This window comes from Pungitius pungitius, chromosome 10 (assembly GCF_949316345.1).
Source record: "Pungitius pungitius chromosome 10, fPunPun2.1, whole genome shotgun sequence".
Lineage (NCBI taxonomy): Eukaryota > Metazoa > Chordata > Actinopteri > Perciformes > Gasterosteidae > Pungitius > Pungitius pungitius.
The window spans coordinates 4170518-4191772 of NC_084909.1; the positions used below are offsets into that span (position 1 = coordinate 4170518).

The window sequence follows — 21255 nt, forward strand, 5'->3', positions numbered from 1 at the left end:
ACACACTTATGAACACCAACACACGCGTACAAACACGCATTAGTAGTAGTAGTCGTAGTAGTAGCAGTCCTAGTAGTAGTAGTAGTAGACGTAGTAGTACTAGTAGGAGTAGTAGAGTTGGTTAGAGGTAGTAGTAGTCTTAGTAGTACTAGAAGTCCCAGTAGTAGTAGTAGTAGACGTAGTAGTAGCTACTACTAGTAGTAGTAGTAGAGTTGGTAGAGGTAGTAGTAGTAGTCATAGTAGCAGTAGCAGTTCCAGTAGTAGTAGTAGTGGCAGTGGGGTTGGTAGAAGTAGTAGTAGTCGTTGTAGTAGTAGCAGTAGGGGTGGTAAAAGTAGTAGAGTTGGTAGAGGTAGTAGTCGTGGTAGTAGCAGTATTAGTATTGGTAGTAATAGTATTAGTCCTAGTAGTAGAAGTGGCAGTAGTGTTGGTAGAAGTAGTAGTAGTCGTTGTAGAAACTAGCAATAGGGTTGGTAGAAGTAGTAGTAGTAGTAGTTGTAGTACTAGTAGTAGAGTTGGTAGACGTAGTAGTAGTTATAGTACTAGTAGTAGTAGTAGTAGCAGTAGGTTTGGTAGAAGTAGTAGTAGTTGTAATAGTAGTATTAGTAGTAGGCTTGGTAAAAGTAGTAGTAGTAGTATTAGTAGTAGTAGGGTTGGTAGTAGCAGTCGTGGTCCCAGTAGTGGTACTAGTAGAGGTACTAGTACTTGTGATGGTAGTACTAGTAGTAGTGGTAGTAGTAGTAGGATTAGTTCCAGTAGCAGGATTCATATAATGTATTTGTTTTTGATGTTTGTATAGATTTCTTATATTTTTGAGTCAATATATATATTACTATAACATTTTTTTTAAATAATACTTAAAACTGTCAATCGGACGTCTTATTTTGTAGACAGGAAGTGTTTCCTGTTTACGCGGATGTGTGCTGTCAGCTGACTGGCAACCGTCACAACACCGCTGACAGCTTGCTAGCTTGCAGCTAACGTTAAGTAGCCGAGGCTGGCGGTACGAGCGGTTATGTAGACCGGAGGGTTGCGCTTCACTACCGACTCATGGCGGCCGAAAGACAGCCTCGCCCGCAGGCTCGGACGCCATGTCTGCTGAGCACGATCGAGTCATTCCAAGATGTCGTTAGCTCGGCGGTCATCATCCCGAAGGAGGACGGCGTCATCAGCGTGTCCGAGGACAGGTACGAGCCCGAACCAGCCTCCGAACCTGTGGTTCCGGGACAACCGTGTCTCCGCTTATTTACGTGCGTGTGTGTGTGTGTGTGTGTGTGTGTGTGTGTGTGTGTGTGTGTTTATGGTAAAAGAATCTGCTAACGTTTCTATAAAAGAGTCAGCTGACCCAGTTGCATGATAACAAAACCAGTTTTAAACGCATCGGTGCTCAGCCGCTGGTTCGGGGCCCCTGTCGGGGTCACAGTAGTTAGACTAAGAGCCCTTTTTATTTCTCTCCTCACACTGATACACTCTGCATGGGAACCAGAAGTTTTGTGTGTTTATTGTCTTTAAAAAAGAACCTCCAGAAGGCTCTAAAACCTTCTCGTTTCTTCCCACAGGACAATCCGGGTTTGGCTGAAGAGAGACAGCGGTCAGTACTGGCCGAGTGTCTACCACACGCTCTCCAGTAAGTGGTCCTGCTCCTGTGTTTATTCTGTTTGATCCAGGTCTGACCTCCAACAATACCAGTCTAATTCTTCTCCCTGTCCCCCTTGTTTGTGTTAAGCCTCGTGCTCCTGCATGTCCTTCAACCCAGAGACCAGGAGGCTCTCCGTGGGGATGGACACCGGCAGCATCTGTGTGAGTCCCACTTGAGTTACCGTCATGTTCTCTGACTGTGTGTTAACAGGAACATCTACTTGAGTGCATCGGTTGTGTGAGCCATGCTGGCTCTCTCCACGTGTTGCTTTTGGAGTTGTTTGTTTTGGAACAAGTTGTCCCGGCAGAGCATTTTAATGTCAGGCCGACCTTAGAACGTTCAGGGCATTACCCTGTTCTTCTCTCCACTGGTTCATGGATATGATGATCTACTGAAGTCAGTGACTTTTAAAAAAAGTGGAACTATCCGTTTTTCTGTAAGAGGAAGGGCTGAACCCAGTCCTAAACTAAGACTCAGCTTTTTAACACTTCCTGTTCCCATACAGGAAGTGATTGTCTGATTTAAAGTCTGTATAAAACCGGTCAGTAAACACCCCTCTGTGGACTTCCTGTTGGACTACAGAAACATGACTGCTTCTGATTGGACTACAAAGACATGACTGCTTCTGATTGGACTACAGAGACATGACTACTTCCTGATATATATCTATATATATGTTTTGGGTGAATTGTAGACCTTTTGAAAGGTTATATTTGTAATTTTCAAGTGTAACTACATTGTTTAAATTACAATTCAAAGTGTGAACTTTTCTGGCCACTTCCTGACTTTCAGGAATTCCTCCTGTCAGAAGACTACAACAAGATGACCCCAGCCGGCACCTACCAGGGTGAGACGGGAAGTGTGTGTGTGGGTGTGTGTGTGTGCCTATTTTATGGTCAAATCTTCGTTGAAAGTTGAGCGCTAGTGATTGTATTTGAATTCATTGATTCCCGATCTGTTTTCTGTGTAGAAAGACCGAAAAACTAACAGGAATGTGTGTGTGGGTGCAGCCCATCAGGGCCGGGTCACAGTGGTCCTGTTCGTGCTGGAGATGGAGTGGCTCTTAAGCACCGGCCAGGACAAGAACTTCAACTGGCTGTGCTCGGAGAGCGGTCAGCAGCTGGGGACGTACCGCACGGCGGCCTGGGTCTCCGGCCTACAGTATCCTTTACATGGAGATATGTCCCTCCCCCTCTCCGTAGGCAAATAACTACTTCCTGCTGATCTGGTCGTCCTACACAATGTGGTTCACACTGAACCACATGGACCAGGAATGCATCGTCACCATCAGCTTCTTCTTCACGGACCTTAACTCGTTCCTCGGTTCGACGTGGAGACCAGACACGCCTTTGTAGGAGACCAGTCGGGTCAGGTGACCATTCTGAAGCTGGAGCAGGACAGCTGCAGCCTGGTGACCACCTTCAAAGGACACACTGGTACACACACACACACACACACACACACACACACACACACACACACACAACTTGCAAAACAACATCAACTCAATGTGGACCAAATCGGTGTATCTTTGAATGTGTGTGTCTCCAGGTCATGTGACGGCTCTGTGCTGGGACCCGGTCCAGAGGGTTCTGTTCTCTGGCAGCTCGGACCACTCCATCATCATGTGGGACATCGGAGGGCGTAAAGGCACTGCCATCGAGCTGCAGGGACACAAGTGAGACGTCCCCTGAACGCACCACTCTGAATATTTGGTCCCATGGTGACAGGTGATTGGTTGACTGACGGTGTGTGTGTGTGTGTGTGTCTTTCTGTGTGTGTGTGTGTTTGTCTCCCTGCAGTGAGAAGGTTCAGGGTCTCTGCTACGCTTCACACACCCGTCAGCTGATCTCCTGCAGCGCAGACGGAGGCATCGTCATCTGGAACATGGACGTAACGAGGCAAGAGGTGAGGAGGAGGAGGAGGAGGAGGAGGGAGGTAGAGGAGCAGGGGAGGAGAGGGTGGGGGAGTAGTGGAGGAGTAGAAGAGAGACTTGATGGTTTTGAGTTTAAACAAAGTTGTGTTGCTGTGCGCAGACCCCCGAGTGGTTGGACAGCGACTCGTGTCAGAAGTGTGAGCAGCCCTTCTTCTGGAATTTCAAACAGATGTGGGACAGTAAGAAGATCGGCCTCCGACAGGTGACCAAAACAATGAATCTACATTTAATGACCGATTTCTATCCCTTTTTTATTGTTCCTTTTACTGTTCCATCAAGGGTCTTGCTGTCAATCACCTGGCCGTGGGCGGAACTTCCTGTCCAGGCCGAGTTTGTATGAATGAATAACTCGTTGTCATTCTTCAGCATCACTGCAGGAAGTGCGGCCGAGCCGTGTGCGCCAAGTGCTCCTCGCGCCGCTCCACCATCCCGCTCATGGGCTTCGAGTTCGAGGTGCGAGTCTGCGACGGCTGCCACGAGTCCATCAGTGACGAGGAGTGAGTACTGACCCGACCCGACCCGACCCGTTCACGCAGAACCTCTCTGACACGCTCTCTGTCCCGCAGCCGAGCGCCCACGGTCACCTTCCACGACAGCAAGCACGGCGTCGTGCACATGCACTACGAGCCCACCACGGGGTGCCTGCTGACCTCCGGCACCGACAAGGTCCTCAAGGTCAGAAGGTCACAGCTCCGGAATACAGGATCATTACATGTTGTTTGTGTTGTAGAAGCACTTTCAAAATAAAAAACTTGATAATAATAATGCAATTTAATGACATAAAAATCTAAATGCATGCTTCAACCCATATTTATTTATAAAGTCAAACCAATACAAATAAAATAATTATTAATAACAGCCGTGGTATAATAGAGTGATGACAATAAAGATATATAACTTCTAACATGTATGATCATTTTTAACGGGACTGTTATAGTGACCCTTTGTCTCTGACTCCGTCCTCAGCTGTGGGACATGAGTCCTGTGGTGTCCTGAGCTCGGAGGCGGGATCGGGATCAATCTCATGATCAGCTGGTCATCGGCGAGGACCCTGCAGGCCATTGGTTGGGCCTCACTTTGACCTTTGACCCGAGGTCAGGGACAGAAGGATGGGTGTTTGAGTGACAGCTGGCTCTCTTTAGGGGCGGGTTCAGGGACTTGAGTCTTTATCCTGGAAACAGGAAGTTGCTTCATCAGGCAGCGACGGTCCACCGGCCTTCTCACCACGTCACACCGGATCTGGTTCCCCCCCCCCCCCGTTAGATAATTCAGGCCCTTTTGGGCGCGTTTGAAGCGATGGAGCCGATAGTCTCTCTGCAGCAGCGTGTTAGATGTTCTTCTCCATTCGGTTTCACCACAGCACCTAAAATAATCCAAATCAGGCCTGTGAACATTTAGAATATCTGAACTGTTTTTCATAGATATTTAGATATTGTTGAGTGACTGAGTGAAACTTTTAAAAGGCCAGTTTGTGTTATTCTGTGACATCAGATGGCAGCAGAAGCAGAACCTGCTGGTGAAGAGTTAATTCCGTGGCTCGGTGGTCTGTAGTGAAACTGTGGAGGAGAACCTCCCTTAAACATCCCGTCAGATCTCCACCTCCGACCGTCCTTTATTCCGCTCGCTGTCTCCATCTCTGAAGGTTTGGAAAATCCTTCTTGTGTCACTTCACGGAGAAACTAAAGTGTGATGTCGTGATGCTGCGCTGTAAGACGACCCGGTGGGACTTATACTTATTATACCGATCAGACGGCACGCTAGTCTCTTATTTATTATCCAGCATGTGGCCGCACTGACAGACCTGATCATTTGGATCTGTTTGTTTTTTTATGTAACCGCACTGGAATCAAGACACTGTGAAGAGAAAATAAGATGTTTGTATCTGTGATTATTATGTTTGTTCTTGATCAGGTGACTTTGTTGTTGTAACCGCACTGAATATTTACTAAATAGTTACTGAATATTTGTTAGTAAATAATTACTAAATATTGACTTAATAGTATATACCTATTTACTGAATATTAAGTCAATATTTACTCAACCGTTACAAATGATTTACTGATTATAAATATTAAGTGAATGTCTACTAATTAACTGAAAATTAAGTTGGTATTTACTGAATATGTGATATTAAAAACAAGCGTATGTTTCATCCATAAAGGTCAGACTACAGCAGCTTTTAGTTTTAGGTGTGTTTTTGTAATATTTCCAAGAAAAATCAAAAAATGCCAAGAAGAACGAGGGATAAATAAAAAACACACACAGGTATTTTATCATCGTCTTCACTGGAATACAAAAAAATCCAACTCAAAACGAATATGCTAGCTTTTCAAAATAAAATCCTGTGATGTAAATGAGTTTAAAGGAATTCCTTTGAGGCCAGTTGACCCGTTTGCCACTAATCATGTAAATAAAGTGCAAATTCCTTGATTGACGACTCATCCTTCATCTCCTTGGTCAGAATTATCTTTAAAGGCATGGAAAGATTTAAATATGAAAGCACCAATGGCCTGTATAACCAAACATGAACACATTCAGAAGGCAAAATGACCATTTAGTTTAATCATTTAAACATTTTTCTGCAGCATATCAGATCAACAGAAGACAAAATAGTTCACCTTATCAATAATTGTGTGGGAAAAGAACAATCTGATATTAATAACATGTAAGATTCATTAACAAGCATTATTACATGTGACCAAGGAGAGGAAAGCAGAATATTCATGTTGGATTTAAATCTATATTCTCGACACAGGCAGTCATTAAAGTGATGAACAACTTGTCACAGATATTATTTACATAAGAGCACATTTAATTGTGTTTGTGAAGACAAAAGCTGAAGAAGACTTGGTTTAAAACGGTTTGTTTTATTTGAGTTTTGATTTTTCATTCCACTAAAAAGACGCGAGGGAACAAAGTTTTTATAAACAAATGATCATTTTAAAAGAGGGACAATTTCATTTTAAATCTACACATTGGATAAAACCCACCACTTTGAGTTGTGGAGCAAACTGGCTTCACGGTTTGAACTTGAGGGCAAACTCGTCCAGAGCGGCGAGCAGCTTCTGCTCCTCCTGCGCAGAGGAGCGGGAGGAGGCCAGAGGGAGGTGAGTGGCCACAGCTTTACGATCTGCAAACACAAGGGGTCAAACACATGGACGAGCTAACCTGCTAACGGACGACGTAGCTAACAAGCAGTGCAGATACACACGTGAAGTTTTGATGGTGTTCATAAAATAAGAAATTAACTATGGAGTTCTTGTTTTTTTTTTATTATCATAAAGTGTAGATAGCAGGTGTGGCTAAGCTAACTAGCAGCGGAGCACGTAGCGCTGCGGGTGGATGCTCACCCTGGAAGAAGAGGCCGCTCGGCTGCTCGGCGGCGGCCGCGGACACCGCGAGCCACACTACAGTGTCGGCGCCCATGGCCTCCGTCCTCAGCCTGGCCTCCATCTTGGCGTGGAAGGACGGCATGGAGGTCTGCACGGCTGCAGAGACAGGCAGGCGTTACAATTACATAAATAGTTAGAAAGTATATCGATTTTAATCATTTAATATTCTGATGAAAAAAGATGAAGTAAGATAGGAGGGTAAAAGTCAATTTAATAACAAATATAGAATTAAATAAACCTTTTTCAAAACAGACTGATAAAATCTAATTAAAATGTAGATAAAGAAAAATCATTTGAAACGTCAAAGTAAATGTAAATATTTAAAACTGATTTCTTTAGTAAATGAAAGAAAGTCAAATTTAAAGTAATAAATTGAAGAACCTGGAGTGTCTGCCCAGCCGGGGTGCATGGAGGAGAAGTGGATCTCTTTGTGCTGAGTGGCCCATCTTTCTGTGAGGATCACCTGCTGTCTCTGGTCACACAACACAAAACCCCCGTCAGCCGGCACTGACGTAGCTCCTCCATCTCTCCCTGCTGAGGGCCTCTCCCTCACCTTGTTCTGAGCGTAGGCCGCGGTCCCGTCAAACGCCCCCTTCTCAAACTGCAGGTCGTCGGCGTTCAGCTTCTGGGTGAGCATTCCGCCCGACGACACGGTGACCTGAGAGGAGACACCAGCTGCAGGTTCAGTTCCACCTTCAGCATGAACCAGAGACACATGGACGAGGAGTCAGACTCCACCCACCACTCGGGGGTCCTCAACCTTCTTGAGGGCCGGGATCAGCGCCGTGGTGAGGATGTATGTTCCTAAAATAAAATAAGAAAAAAAGGGAGTTTTTACTGAGGATTACGGTTCCATGATAACAGAGGTCAGATGAAACGGAGCCGAGTGAAGAAAAATGAACACACAAATCATTTAAAAAAGACAATAACATGGTTCTGTATGTTCTATGTGTAAGACAGAAAAGCCCTGTTTGTGCAGCAGTTCCTGAAGTTTCAAGTATCATTCAGAGTCCTCACCGAGTGTATTTGTTGCAAAGTTCTTCTCCAGCCCGTCCTCGGTGAGCTCTCTCTGGTTCACCATACAGCCGGCGTTGTTGATCTGGAGAACAAGAAGAGGATGAAAAACACCAACAAAACCGGATCGACACCAGGAAACCACCTCAGGGCCCGGTCCTCGTACGCGGCTCACGCAGTTAGCCGGATCGATTTCAGCATGACGTAGATCAGGCTTTTCTGTTCCCCCGAAGCAGGTTTGGCCAAATCACCATAGCAACGCATTGAACAACTTGAACCTGCTCTGGTTCCTTTGAGCTGCTGGATTAGTTCACCACGCTCTTCATCATTGATGAAGGAGCGACAATTACAGTACGTTCAATTCATCCGACAGAAATGGAGTCAAATACACATTATCTCCTCAAATGTGTTCATCATCATCATCTCCTGCTCGTCAGCAGACAAGAGACGCTCCTTTAAGTTTATTTGCCGTTGTACAGTTAAAAAATCCTGGCTTCGTGATGGACTCTTCGTAGGCCTTGTGATGTATGACGCGCGATGATCATGATGACGGACATCGGATTCAAAATAACGAGACAGTTTGAGCGCGGATCCACCTTCGAGGAACCGAGACAACGTGATTAACGGAGCTCTGGCTGAAGTGAAGTCAGAGCTTCATGTGTTTAAAGCTGCATTCTGTGTAGTGACCAGCGCAGGGGGCGACTCCTCTGGTCCCATAGACGTCTATGAGGAAATGACTCTACTTCTCTCTTGATTTATTCCCTCAGTAAACATTGTAAACATGAGTTTATGGTCTCAGTCTCTAGTTTCAAGTCTTCTTCAATGCAGCATGATGTTCATTTAGTGAATGATTGTCCTTTTAGAGTCACACGACCATAAAGCAGGAGATGCTTTAGGACGGGGCCTAACGCTGATTGACAGGTCTCTAACAGACCATAAAGCAGGAGTTTCTACTCAACCAGAGACGGATATGACGTCGCTACCTCATCCTCACTCCATATGGTCATAAGAGGTTTCAAAACATACACAAACTAGCAGGAGACGTCGTCATGACCACTGCGTCCTCTCCTCATCCCCAGTCCGATCCACACACCTACCAGCACATGAACACAGCTGCTCTGAGAGAAGCTCTGGGCGAACTCCCACACTTGTCTTGCGTTGGACATGTCAACGATGTGGACGTGGACGTCCTGGGAAAGAACAGAAAAATAGGAACATTGAAGTAGGAAAAAAAACAAATAGAGCCATTCTCTTAAGTACAAAGGCTGCTCTTACAAATCAGTACTTTAAGGAAACCCTACTTCCTTGTAACAGCGCTCTTTGAACTTTGACCCTCTAGCTCTTATAACAGCAAAGCAAAGGTTTGAGAACAGCGCGCTACGCTGGCTGCTCTCCCCCAGTGGAGTGAACGAGGGGTTCAAGCCGAACGATGAGGGTCGGCTGCATGGAGACAATCCAGCTCAGATTCTCACCTGGTTCTGACTGCGTTCCACGATCTCCTGCTTAGCGGCGTCTGCTCGGCTCTGGTTCCTGCAGACCATGTGAACGGTTCCTCCTGCAGACATGGAAGCACATCAGTGATCCGGAACCACCTCTCTGTAACCCCTGACCCCTCTCCTGGATCTTTTAATCAGCTCGTGGTCTGTAAATCCGTGTTTTTGTTAAAGTGACGGAATGAATCATTAACAGCAGATGGTTTAAATACGTGCGAAAGGAATTACATTTGAAAGGTTTCAGATGACAAAACCAACCATGAGACTTAAAAGAAAGTATTGCGAGGCATTCAGGGTCCAGGAGATTCCAGCTCTACAACCAGAACATCTACTGGAACACACACACAACCACAGACACACACACCTCTGTTGGCCACCTCCTGCGCGGTGGCCTTGCCGAGGCCGCTGTTAGCCCCCGTGATGACGTAGGACCTCCCGCTGAGGCTCACCTCCAGGTCCGCGGGGGCGAAGTGCTTCGCCGCCGCCTCGTAGCCGCTCCTGGAAGCATTGATCAGGTGATCATCGATCAATGTCGAACCACGACCTCCTGAATGGTGTCTTATAACTGCTTTGTAGATTTATAAGTAAGAAATAATTTTAAAAACAGATAGCAGAAGTCTGGAGTGCTGCTTTTACGCCACCAGTTATTTATACATCAAGTATAAATGAATAATAATGTTTTATTAGTAATACAATTACCTGAAGTCATTTAAAATGCGATACACATCAATACTAATAATGAACAATGAGCCCGGTGACTACGTTACGCAGCGGCCCATTCGGAGGCAAAGCCCCGTAACACGGGCGCACCTGTCCGCCTACCTGGTGTACTCCTGGAGGCCTTTCACCAGCCAGACGGCTGTACACCGACATGCTGCTGCCTTCTCACTTTCGTAACGACGGGCGACGGTTATGTAGAAAAAGTGGGCGGGGCGTCACGGACAACAACACCGGAAGTGAGTGAGTGTTTACCGCCCCTGGTGGCCGTTTGCGTGTATTACCGCCTACACGTAAGAAGACGGACTACTTTATCAGTGTTTCGTTTCATATTTTGTTGGTGTACAAAATGCAATTCAAACGAAACATACAAATAGTTATTTATTGTTTTTTATTCTACTGTATAATTTCATGAGGACAAAAGAACTACAAAGACCGACAAGTGTCGGTCTTTGTAGTTCTTATAGAGACTTATCTTGTCTCATTACGACTATTAAGACGCGGACAAGAGCTCCATAACAGAATCTTATATGTACAATTCCTCATTCAAACCCCAGTTGTCAGGATGGCCGAGTGGTCTAAGGCGCCAGACTCAAGGTAGCACCTTCCTGTGTTCAGGGACTTCTGGTCTCCGAATGGAGGCGTGGGTTCAAATCCCACTTCTGACAATCTTTTGTTAACGATGTATTTCGTCATAAATTTTCTGGGTTAACATGTGGATACAAACTAAGCCAACCTATACGTGGTTCACTAATGATTTAACGTTTAACGTTGAATATGATGAATACAACGTGTACGTCATCGTGGACATGCTGGTTGTATCTGGTGAAGTTGTTAATCATATTAAAATATGATATATGAATGATTATTCATTAGATGGACGTTCATTGGTACTAATGAAACACCTACAATACATGATCTGTCTATAGAACATTGAAATAATAAACCGGCTGTTATATCGCCGTCATTGTCAGGATGGCCGAGCGGTCTAAGGCGCCAGACTCAAGGCGAAGAGCCTTCCTCTGAACGGGATTTCTGGTCTCCGAATGGAGGCGTGGGTTCGAATCCCACTTCTGACAGTACTTTTACTGGAGTCAACTGTCTCTCCTGAGTCCGTCTGAAAAAGCGATTCCTCCTTCCTTCATCTGAATTAAGGACTTAAAATGACGGCATTGGTTATAACTGAACTTTGTTCTGTTGGATAATGAAAATAAGTGATTTTTGAATCCCTGAAACGTACATTGAAATAACTCATTGGCTGTACATTATTTAAGGACGCAGTCCAAACACGAGAAGTATCAAACTCTGGAGGAGTATGTAAATATGTGTGTATATATACATATATACATATATATATATATATATATATATATATATATATATATATATATCAATAGTATATAACATGATATTTCACTAATTCAAATAATCTGTGTATTTGTTTTATAGCGTTACATACATATTTGACAATATCATCAATATTTATATATTTTTTTTCCTTTCATGAGAATGTGCTGGATTTGTGCTGAATCTGTAGTGAATCCAATCAAAGACACTGATTACTATAAACATTAGAAATTAAGTGTATCAAACTGAAATAGAACCAAACAGAAATACAGTGAACGCCTTAAAGCGTGACAGAGATCGGCTGTTGGACTTCTTCTACCACTAAAAGCACCTTAAACCTTACAGTAACTTATAAGTAAATTATATTAACAACAAGTTGTGAACATTAGATCGAACTGCACACACACACATTTACACCCACAAGCAGGCACACACCACCAGGACCGAGTTCGTCTGCCCCCTAGTGGAGCTTCCACTGTGGAGCTTCCACTAGGAGCTTCCACTGTGGAGCCTCCACTAGGAGCTTCCACTAGGAGCTTCCACTAGGAGCTTCCACTGTGGAGCCTCCACTAGGAGCTTCCACTAGGAGCTTCCACTGTGGAGCCTCCACTAGGAGCTTCCACTAGGAGCTTCCACTGTGGAGCCTCCACTAGGAGCTTCCACTAGGAGCCTCCACTAGGAGCTTCCACTAGGAGCTTCCACTAGGAGCTTCCACTAGGGGGCAACTGGGAGTAATTATAAACAATAAACTGAACATATGATGGACATGATGTTCTATAGAAAAGAGACTTTTCTTGTTGTTTGAGTACTTTTTAAATAAGGAATAATAAAATTATTAATAAAATTATGAAATAATTTAACACATTTTACAAAAAGTTAATAAAAGTTTGTTCAAAATTTGGTTTAAAATCTTTGCTTTGACAATTTTTACTTCCTCACTATGTGCATTTTCTGTCATTTTGATTTGTTTTGAGATACATAAAACGCTCACAATCAGGTTCTGAGGAATAAGGAACAGATTACCCCGTAACGTCTGTCTGACAGGAAGCAGCACGTCAAGGTGGGGAAACATGTCTCAGCCTCTCGGTCCATCAGCAGCGGTTCCCCCCTCGGCTCTTCTCCCTCCACACCAACCTCCAAAACCTCCTTCAGCAGCTTAGTCTCAGAGGCAGGTACAAGAGTTGGACTTGTAGAAGTGAGTTGGTCAAAGGTTGATGGAAGAGAAGCCATTCAAGCCCACTGCTGCATCACAGGTTCCTACAGGTTTGTAGTTAAGGTTCCAGTCAAGATGCTTATAATGTTTGCTCAATAAGTCCGTTCCTGGCCTTTCAGAGGCCCTCACTGGATCCTTTCATGTGTTTTTTTAACGCTTTCCGCTTCATGACAGCCTCTAAACCTCCAGTCAGACCGTAGCCTCTAAATGATGATTCAATATGGAATATGCCAATTCAATAAACGTCCCATGCGCCATTCTTCAATACATGAATTAACTAATCGGGCGTTCAAAATATTGTGACTACACACAGACCCAGTTCTTCTTTACATGGTCTGTTGGAGCGCTCCCAGGGGTCGACATGGGGGGGGACACGCTGCTGCCCGGAGAAACGCCGTCGGCCAAACGGCTTTCACTCTACTTTTGAATCCAAGTCGTGACGCTCTATTGTGAAACAGTTTCTAACCCTGAATGAAATGCTGCATGTCACAGAGGGTCAATCCGATCCACATGTGGAAGCCAAGGCGTTTGCTGCTGTGACTTTAACACAAAGGGGACATCAGTTATTATTTAGAGATGAGACCAACATGTGAGACATGAAAGACTTGTTGTTGTCATTGTCCGGATCCCTCAGAGTTGGTTGATGAGGAGGATTCACGAAAAACAAGCGAAAAATAGATTCCCATTTATTTAGAAGAGGAAAAAGACACATATGCAATTCGCGCTGATATATCTGGAGACCCTAAGCACGCATTAAAAGCCGATCCATCAAAGAGTCTGTCATTCCCCACACCATGAGATAAGTTATAGCACAAGATGTATTTTTGTACTTCTCTATTCTGCCTTATTAGAGGCGATGTAACTGAGGCTGTTGTTTGTCCCCCCTGTCCATTCCTCAGTCAGCATGTTTAACCGATATGACCATTTCAAACACAGCAGCAAGTGTTTACCATCTATGGTCATACGCCGCACAGCATTATTTCCTACGTTGTCACAATTTTGGTACGGCTAGAAGAGAATATAAAAGACTCTGAACCCTGATTCTCTCAGACTGGTGGTTTACTGTTGTCCTCAAAGTGATCTTTAAGACACAATTCTACATCTCCTCAGTGCACAAAGACAAAGTAAAACTACTTTGAATAGCATCTCTGATAATACAATAATTACGTTGCAGAAAATGATTCATTACGTTGAAGAAGATGACAACACATTTTATTGCATAGTCATTTTATCCTTCTGATCAAATAATCCATGAATAATCCATCAGTTATCTTTGTTGATATCTTAGTTGTGTTCGCCTTTATGAAACAACCTCTTGATGTGTTTGGAAATTTCTGTCATTTTCAGTCCGTATATAATAGGATTAAGCAGAGGATGATACAAGATCACTTGTAAGGTCATTATAAAACGTATAGCTTTTGGAATCTCATATTCTAGTTTAACTGTGATGACATCATACGTTACCAAACTGCAAAAGTTGAGCAGAACCAGCAGGTGAGGTAAACAAGTCCGTGCCACTTTCATCCTGACTGCCCCACAACTTTTGTAAGTTATTACAAATATCTTTGTGTATGTAGAAACTATGAAAATCACAGGAAAAAGGATAACATTGCATAAGACGATCACACCGTACAGCGACAGCACTCTGGAGCTTACACAATAAAGCTTGTAAATGGAATTGTTGCAAAAGATTCCTCCTAATTTAAACTGACAGAGTTTGGTGTTAGCACCAAGTGTGACTGGCACCGCAATCTGAGCAGCAGGAAAGAACCAAGCTACAGCCAGAAGAACACGCACAGTTGTTTTCTTCATGATGTTTGGATATTGCAGAGGTTTACAAATAGACACATATCTGTCATAAGCCATGGCCGATAGCAGTAAGAACTCTGAACCATCCAAAGAGTAGTAAAGGAAACACTGGAAGAGACAGGCCGAGTAAGATGTCATCTGCTCCTCAGATAGAAAGTCCATCAGAAGCTTTGGGTAGATAGCAGTGCTGAACACAACAGAGTTGATTAACAAAGCTGCAATGAACGTGTACATCGGATGATGGAGGTTGTTGCGAGTCACGATGAGGTAAACAATAGTAGAATTACTGCAGATTATCAGAATATATACTGTCAACATGATCACAAAATAAACGTATCTGTACGTGTTTAGATCCACATGCCCACCAAAAGTTACGTATGTTACATTTAGATGAGCATCCATTGATTTTTAGAGATCATCCATGACTATGAAACAGGTACTCAAGAATAAATGCAGCCAGCCCCCAGATGTGGACCGTTGACAGCTGACTTCACGGAGTGAGGGTCAAACGGTCGGCTCAGTGGAGCCTTTCTGTTATAAGATTCCTTCACCCTCCATGGATCAAATTAAAAGTCTCTGTGACAACATCTACCAACATGTAAACAACAGCCTCACCTCGGGAGGCCTGCTGCTCGCTTCTGGGGACTTATCACCCCCCCACATTAACAGTTTTGCTCACCAGCCAGTGGTTTTCACAAGTTACTAGCCACTCGGCAATTTCATTAGCCACAGATTTGGTTAATTTGATTAAGTTTGACTAGGGTTTGCTACAATTTACTTGATTTATAATCCTTTTAAATGTAAATGACGATACAAAAGCTCCTTTTGTATGAAAACATCTGCAACTGATTGAGACAAAGACAAAAAGAGTAGCTGATTGCATGTAACTGGTGTGGAGGTACTTTGTTGTCGTGATCTGTAAACCAGTTGGACTAAAGCAGCCCTCTGGAAGCTAACATTGTCCCACATGATGACGTATCTGGTCTGCTCTGGTCTCTGGACGTCACTGAGCATGTCATGTAAGGTGTCATGTAGGAATGTAACGATATGTGCAGTGTCATATGGGCCCAGGGTTGCATGATGGTGAACAACACTATTTTTACATATAGCTGCACAAATAGTTGTGTTGCCACCACTTTGTCCTGGGACTACAGGGTCTGTAGATTTCTTTCATTCGGATTCTGTACGAGTACACGAGATATTACAGAAATGCTCACATTGTGTATGTTTTGGACGGTGGTGTCATCCTCATTTATGTGCTGCTGTTTTCTCGTAGCCTTATGGAATTATTTACAACCAGCATGTTGACTCTATGGGTCTCTGGTTCTGCAGTGAACATTCTTCTTCTGCCCCCAGCATCTGAACATCTAGAGATTCTGTAAAGTAACAATGTCAGTACTTTTACTGGTATTGTTGTGTTTCTCATTTGAGTATGGCAGTGCTACAAAACTTAGTACAAAGTGACTACTAACCGATTCTCATTTCAAATGTCCTTATGATGCTTGCTACAGTGTAGCGGCTCGAGTTGGGCTGAACCCTTTGGCCAGCTTCCCTCAGGGTCCATGGTTGAGGTTGATTACATGGTCCACTATGGTAGCTCTGATGTCATCAGTAATTCTACTTCTTCCTCTTAATACCCTTCCTCTTCCCCCTCCTTGTTCTCCTCTTGCTCCTCCTTGTCCATCTTGTTCCGGCTCGCTTCTATACTTTCTCGTCTTCTTCCTCCTGCTCTTCCTCCTACTCTTTCACCTCCACGTCTTCTTCCTCAGCCTCGTCTGATTCTCACTCTTCCTGCTCCCTCCATTGTACTTCAAATAGACAGCTCACCTGTGGCTTATTTATAGTACTTAGGCTGATTGCAAAGTGAACGAATTAAACAGTTTTCTGGGGAGAGGTAATCTGCTGTACAATCCAATTATCCTTTTCTGGAGTATGATGGATAATGAACCGGAATGGCTGCAATGCCAGGTACCAGGTACCAGGTACCCAGTGCCTGCTGGGTGTCCTGAAAGGCTGCCTCTGTCCACTGGACCCGGTTTGAACATCTGGATCCAGTCAATCCGTGAGGGCCGCTGCTCTGGCAGAGAAATTGGGGACGAAGATCCCGCCACGCCGAGAAAGGACCGAAGTTCCTTTCTTGTCTCAGACCGTGAACAGGACTCGATGGCATGGATTTTATTCACCTGCGGTTTTATCAACCCATTTCCTATAACAAAACCCAGGAACTCCGTTTCAGCCTTGGCAAAGACACATTTTGATCTTGAGCGTTGCGTGAGTGGTACCTACCAATAGCCTTTGCAAAGATCTAAGGTCGTTAGATACCTTGCGTTTCCTAGGTGCCCGATTAGGTCATCGATCCGGGGAGTAGGATATGATTCAAGATGTGAGATGGATTTTAAATACCTGAAGTCAATACAAAACCAGATACTGCCGTCCTTCTTTGGCACTAAGACCACTGAGTTGCACCACTCACTCTTTGCTGGCTCAATGATCGCTATATGCAAAGAGGAGGTAGGCCTGCCACTAATCCCAGTCCGTACCAGTGTCATTCACAAATTTCCTGAGCATCTGCTTCAGAGTCTGGTTGAAGCGTTCGGTCAGGCCATCTGTTTGAGGATGGTAGGGGGTTGTCCTCAAGCTTTTACAGTTTTTTTCAGTCACTAGGACACATTTCTCAATACTTCACTTTTTCAAAACTCCTCACACAGTTCTCCTAACCAACTTTCAGCTCGCCACAGCAGTTTATTTCACATCAACAGTTTCGCAACTATTCAAGCGGAGCCACAATGTGACAAGAAAGACTTTTAGGGGGTGTGGTAAGAAAGTTATCACAAGGTAACAATATGTTTTAGTGTGTGTTCATCAGATATGATGCAATCTACGGTGATAACAACAGCTTATGAAACACTAATGAGTGTCTAGTGTCCAGACCTCAGGGGACGGCCGGAAATACAGCCGCTATGCTACGAGCTAATTACCACCCAGTGGTCACAGCCTCGGGGGGCCTCGTTGATCCGAAACAACTCAGCCAACATCTACAACTCAGGTCACAGGGGTCAACAGGTTGTTGCCTCAAGAACAATTAAACTCATTTATTTAACTCTTAACAAAACCTTCAACAGTGATAGTGTATAATATATATACATATTAAAGCAATAATGTACGAGTGGCTGTACTTTATCGTTTGAACAGTTACTATTGGAGATAAAATATTGCCTCTTGTACCTTATTGCTTTTATAACACGGTTACCAGCGACATAATAAATAGTAAGTAAATAGCTGCCTTTCAGCACAAAATAGTTGTAGTCACCAAACGTTGTGTGTCACATGTCATCAGTCTAGAGACAAATAGGTGGATGTAAACAGCATCGGGTCCGTTGGCGTCCACCTTAATTGTGCGGTTGTGAAAGCTCGCTTTGCCTCAAAAAGATCCCGTTTTTTTTCCAGGACCAGTCACGACCATCAGCTGTTTGAGTTCTGTGCGCGGAAACCGCATTGAACTGGCTCGAAACAGATCGTTGTAAATGAGGTGGGATTCGATTTGTCCAGTATTTTTGACATAAAGGGGAGATTTGAGATGGGCCGGAAATTGTTCAAGGAGTCCGGGTCAAGTCCAGGTTTTTCGTGGACGTTCAACATGGGGGGACACAGTGTGCTGCCTGGAGAAACGAGTTGGTAGCTTGCGAGTTACTTTTCACTTCAAGTCATGCCGATCCCCGTAACCAAACGGAGCATCAGCGTCGCATACCGTGAGTGCAAAACACACAGCGAGCCTCTCGTCTGTCAGAAGCGCTCTCTGACCATTGCCTGTTTGACTACTCTGATCAATCAATCACGCTGCAAACGGATCCCTCTGACTCAATGATCGATTCCCTCTAGCCAGTCCGATGGGTTGTGGGGAGCTACGTCGGCGGACACGGCAAACCCCCAAAACCTCCCATTACGTGAGGTGTGATTGAGTGGCTTGAAGATTATTGATATCCGATCCGGCGGGCATTGAAGGCGAGGGTCGAGGCGGTGAACTCATCAGCATCTGAGAAACCCCAAAAAGGCCAGGGAGAACATGGCTTCCAGTCAAGGTGCGGGTTGCTGTATCTGGAACGGATAGTGATGATACAAGTGAACAGGAAGAGTTTGGAGAAGAAGTTTATGCCACTAAGTTAGGTTTTGATAGTAGGCGGCCATCTCGGAATGGGCAAAGGTGATGAAGCGTGTCATGGACACCGGCCCGTATGACAGGAAGGTCACTTGGTGTTGGTTGTGGAAGCTCTACCAAGCTGCCCAGTAAGACGTGTGGAGTTTTGTGAGCTGGCGATTAGCGGTAGAAGGGCAGGGTTTACAGGCTGAACGTCAGTGTAAAACGTCAAAATAAGGGAGGCTACGGCCGACGGAGGGCTCAATGGCCTGCAGGTAGGTCTGTGCAGCGCCCAAATCACAATTGGTATTGTGTTTGCTTATCTAAACAAATAGGAAACAATTGGGTAAAACCCGTGACACAAAGCACCAATATCATAATGCTCTTGAGAGCAGAACCTGCCATTAACCTTTTGTTCTGTGGTTCAGCCCTCCTGTGTGGACACAGATCTGAACCGATTAGTAGCAACTATATTCTCCTTACCCACCACCTTTGGCCCTATGTCCCTCATCCTGTACACGTACTATCGCATTCTGCTGGTTTTAAGGAGGAGCTCAGCAGAATTCAGGGGAAAAGCTTTACAAACCTGTCTCCCTCACATCGTGTCATCCATAAACTTTTTCTTTTCATTGCTATGCGAGGTTTCGCTCAATCGTTTTAATTCTGAAGATGGCAATAGAATTGTTATAGTTGTCTTATCTCTGGAGTTTGTGATTATCCCCCCCCTCATTAACCCTCTGATGTATGGCCTCAATCTGCCTCAAATAAAAGCAGGAATTATAATACTTTTGAAGAAGGGTCCTGCTGCCAGACTTCAAACTTAACAATAAAGAGCAAACGGTGAAGCCAAAAATACCATTTATTCCCATGGATGTCCTTTGATTGGTTTCACTTATAGGAGGCCTCTGAATAGAGCTGAAGTTGTCTTCAAAGAGAATAACAATATGTTAACATTTATGTTAATGGACAGGTTGTATGTCCCCGTTTCAAAGCACACCTCTAAACCCTAAACACATCATAGAAAACCAAGTTGTTTTAATCTAAAAAGGTACCATGTGCTGCTTTTACTGGCAACAGAAAACGGGGTCTTCAATATGATGATTTAGATCGATTTATGGCTGTTGTGATCACATGTCATGTGTCATTTTCTTTTAGGATCCACTGGCCTCCTCAGCTCCAAACAGGACGGAGGGAGCGTTGACGCCGTCGAGCAAACCGCAGAGCAGGAGGACCCCTTTTGTTTAAAGTTGGCTTGGCTCCCTGACCCTGACCCTGTATTAAAAGGACCCTATTGGTTGTATGATTACTGGCTCTGAGCCTCCTGTTTTATCCCTGAATCTGACCCAAACCTCCTCTGGGTAGCCACTATATATATATATATATATATATATATATATATATATATATATATATGCAGCTCCCTCTTGTTACGGATCCCGGTACCTTCATCTCATTTTATAGCTTTATTAATGCAACTTGAACCATATGCTTGAAAAATGCAGCTTTTACTTGAACTGATTTGTCAACAAATCAGGTTTATTTTACAGGGATTAAGTTCTGTGTTTCACACACACACACTCACAGAGACACACACACACAGACACACAGAAGAGGGCACTGAACTGCTGCCAAATCCACACAGCTGAGCTTTACACAATGTTAATTGAACCAGCTTTCTACTGCACACACACACACACACAAAATCCTGCTACACACACTGCATCATGGTGCTTTTAACCGCTCAAGCATGTTTATCCTGCTGCACACGCACAGCACACGCTCCAGATGGGAGTCCTGCCACGCATTCTTGTGAGCACACTTCATCGTAGCGGCTTCATGACCAAATAAGAGCAAAAGGCCTCGTCTGGTTTCTGTAAATAGACCAAAAACAACACGACTCACACATTAAACTTTGTCCTTCTCATTATCTGAGTGAGACATTCAGTCTTCTGTCAAACGGTTTGTAGACAGGTTAAAGTTTATTTCACATAAAACCATTACTGGTCTCACTGTTACAGAAGATTGGTCCATAGTCACAGACATTTTCATTGTTTCAAATCACAGGGGTGTCAAACTCATTTAAGGGCCAGATCCTGCCCACTGCCAGACCACATGGGGGGGGGACACAGTCATTGTCAAGCGGTCGCTGCTGCCTGGAGAAACGCTGTAGTTGAGAAGGTCCCACGCAGGGGTCCCCACACTTCATCAGTTGTCATGACGACCTACCCGATCTATCTCAAATGCTGAGTTAATTTCCATCATTAAATATTAGCGAACGAAGAATGTAACATTAGCGAAATATTAGATCTGTGAAGCAGACAGAAAACCAGAATAAACTCTCTCTGGGTTCCTCAGATGAACTTCCTGTTGTGTCAGGAATCGGTTCCATCAAGCTGGAACACGACAGACAGGAAGCCAGCGCGTGCCTTCAGAATAAAAGCATGGTAAATGTGAAGCCGTTAAAGTACTTACTTTTTATTGATTGAAGTGTTCAGTCATGTTGATTACTTACCTTACTGAAGTTAAAGTCATCACACAGTGTGGGAATAATCTGTTATGAGT

At 44.3% G+C, this 21255-nt stretch overlaps 3 protein-coding genes and 2 non-coding genes across 5 annotated transcripts; 3 read left to right on the forward strand and 2 right to left on the reverse strand.

Annotated features, from left to right (window-relative positions):
- Window positions 1–879: 879 nt before the first annotated feature.
- Window positions 880–6003, forward strand: wdfy2 (WD repeat and FYVE domain containing 2). Its single transcript, XM_037488952.2, has 12 exons — window positions 880–1185; window positions 1558–1625; window positions 1725–1798; window positions 2430–2484; window positions 2648–2798; window positions 2961–3073; window positions 3189–3315; window positions 3440–3545; window positions 3674–3775; window positions 3940–4070; window positions 4140–4248; window positions 4540–6003. Exons 1-12 carry the CDS (start codon window positions 1049–1051, stop codon window positions 4567–4569), a joined length of 1203 nt encoding a protein of 400 aa, XP_037344849.1. The 5' UTR covers window positions 880–1048; the 3' UTR covers window positions 4570–6003.
- Window positions 6004–6424: 421 nt separating this feature from the next.
- dhrs12 (dehydrogenase/reductase (SDR family) member 12) lies at window positions 6425–9963 on the reverse strand. The gene is made up of 8 exons (XM_062565037.1): window positions 9837–9963; window positions 9452–9534; window positions 9077–9169; window positions 7983–8064; window positions 7519–7658; window positions 7347–7437; window positions 6924–7061; window positions 6425–6703 (listed from the first exon to the last, which is right to left on the reverse strand). The coding sequence occupies exons 2-8, from the start codon at window positions 9518–9520 to the stop codon at window positions 6591–6593; spliced, it is 726 nt and encodes a 241-aa protein (XP_062421021.1). The 5' UTR covers window positions 9521–9534; window positions 9837–9963; the 3' UTR covers window positions 6425–6590.
- A 785-nt stretch (window positions 9964–10748) lies between these two features.
- trnal-caa (transfer RNA leucine (anticodon CAA)) lies at window positions 10749–10857 on the forward strand. The gene is made up of 2 exons: window positions 10749–10786; window positions 10812–10857. It is a non-coding gene; the product is annotated as a tRNA-Leu (tRNA).
- A 301-nt stretch (window positions 10858–11158) lies between these two features.
- Window positions 11159–11268, forward strand: trnal-caa (transfer RNA leucine (anticodon CAA)). The gene is made up of 2 exons: window positions 11159–11196; window positions 11223–11268. It is a non-coding gene; the product is annotated as a tRNA-Leu (tRNA).
- Window positions 11269–14033: 2765 nt separating this feature from the next.
- LOC119228885 (olfactory receptor 6N2-like) lies at window positions 14034–14960 on the reverse strand. The gene has a single exon (XM_037488869.2). It carries the CDS (start codon window positions 14958–14960, stop codon window positions 14034–14036), a length of 927 nt encoding a protein of 308 aa, XP_037344766.2.
- Window positions 14961–21255: the final 6295 nt, after the last annotated feature.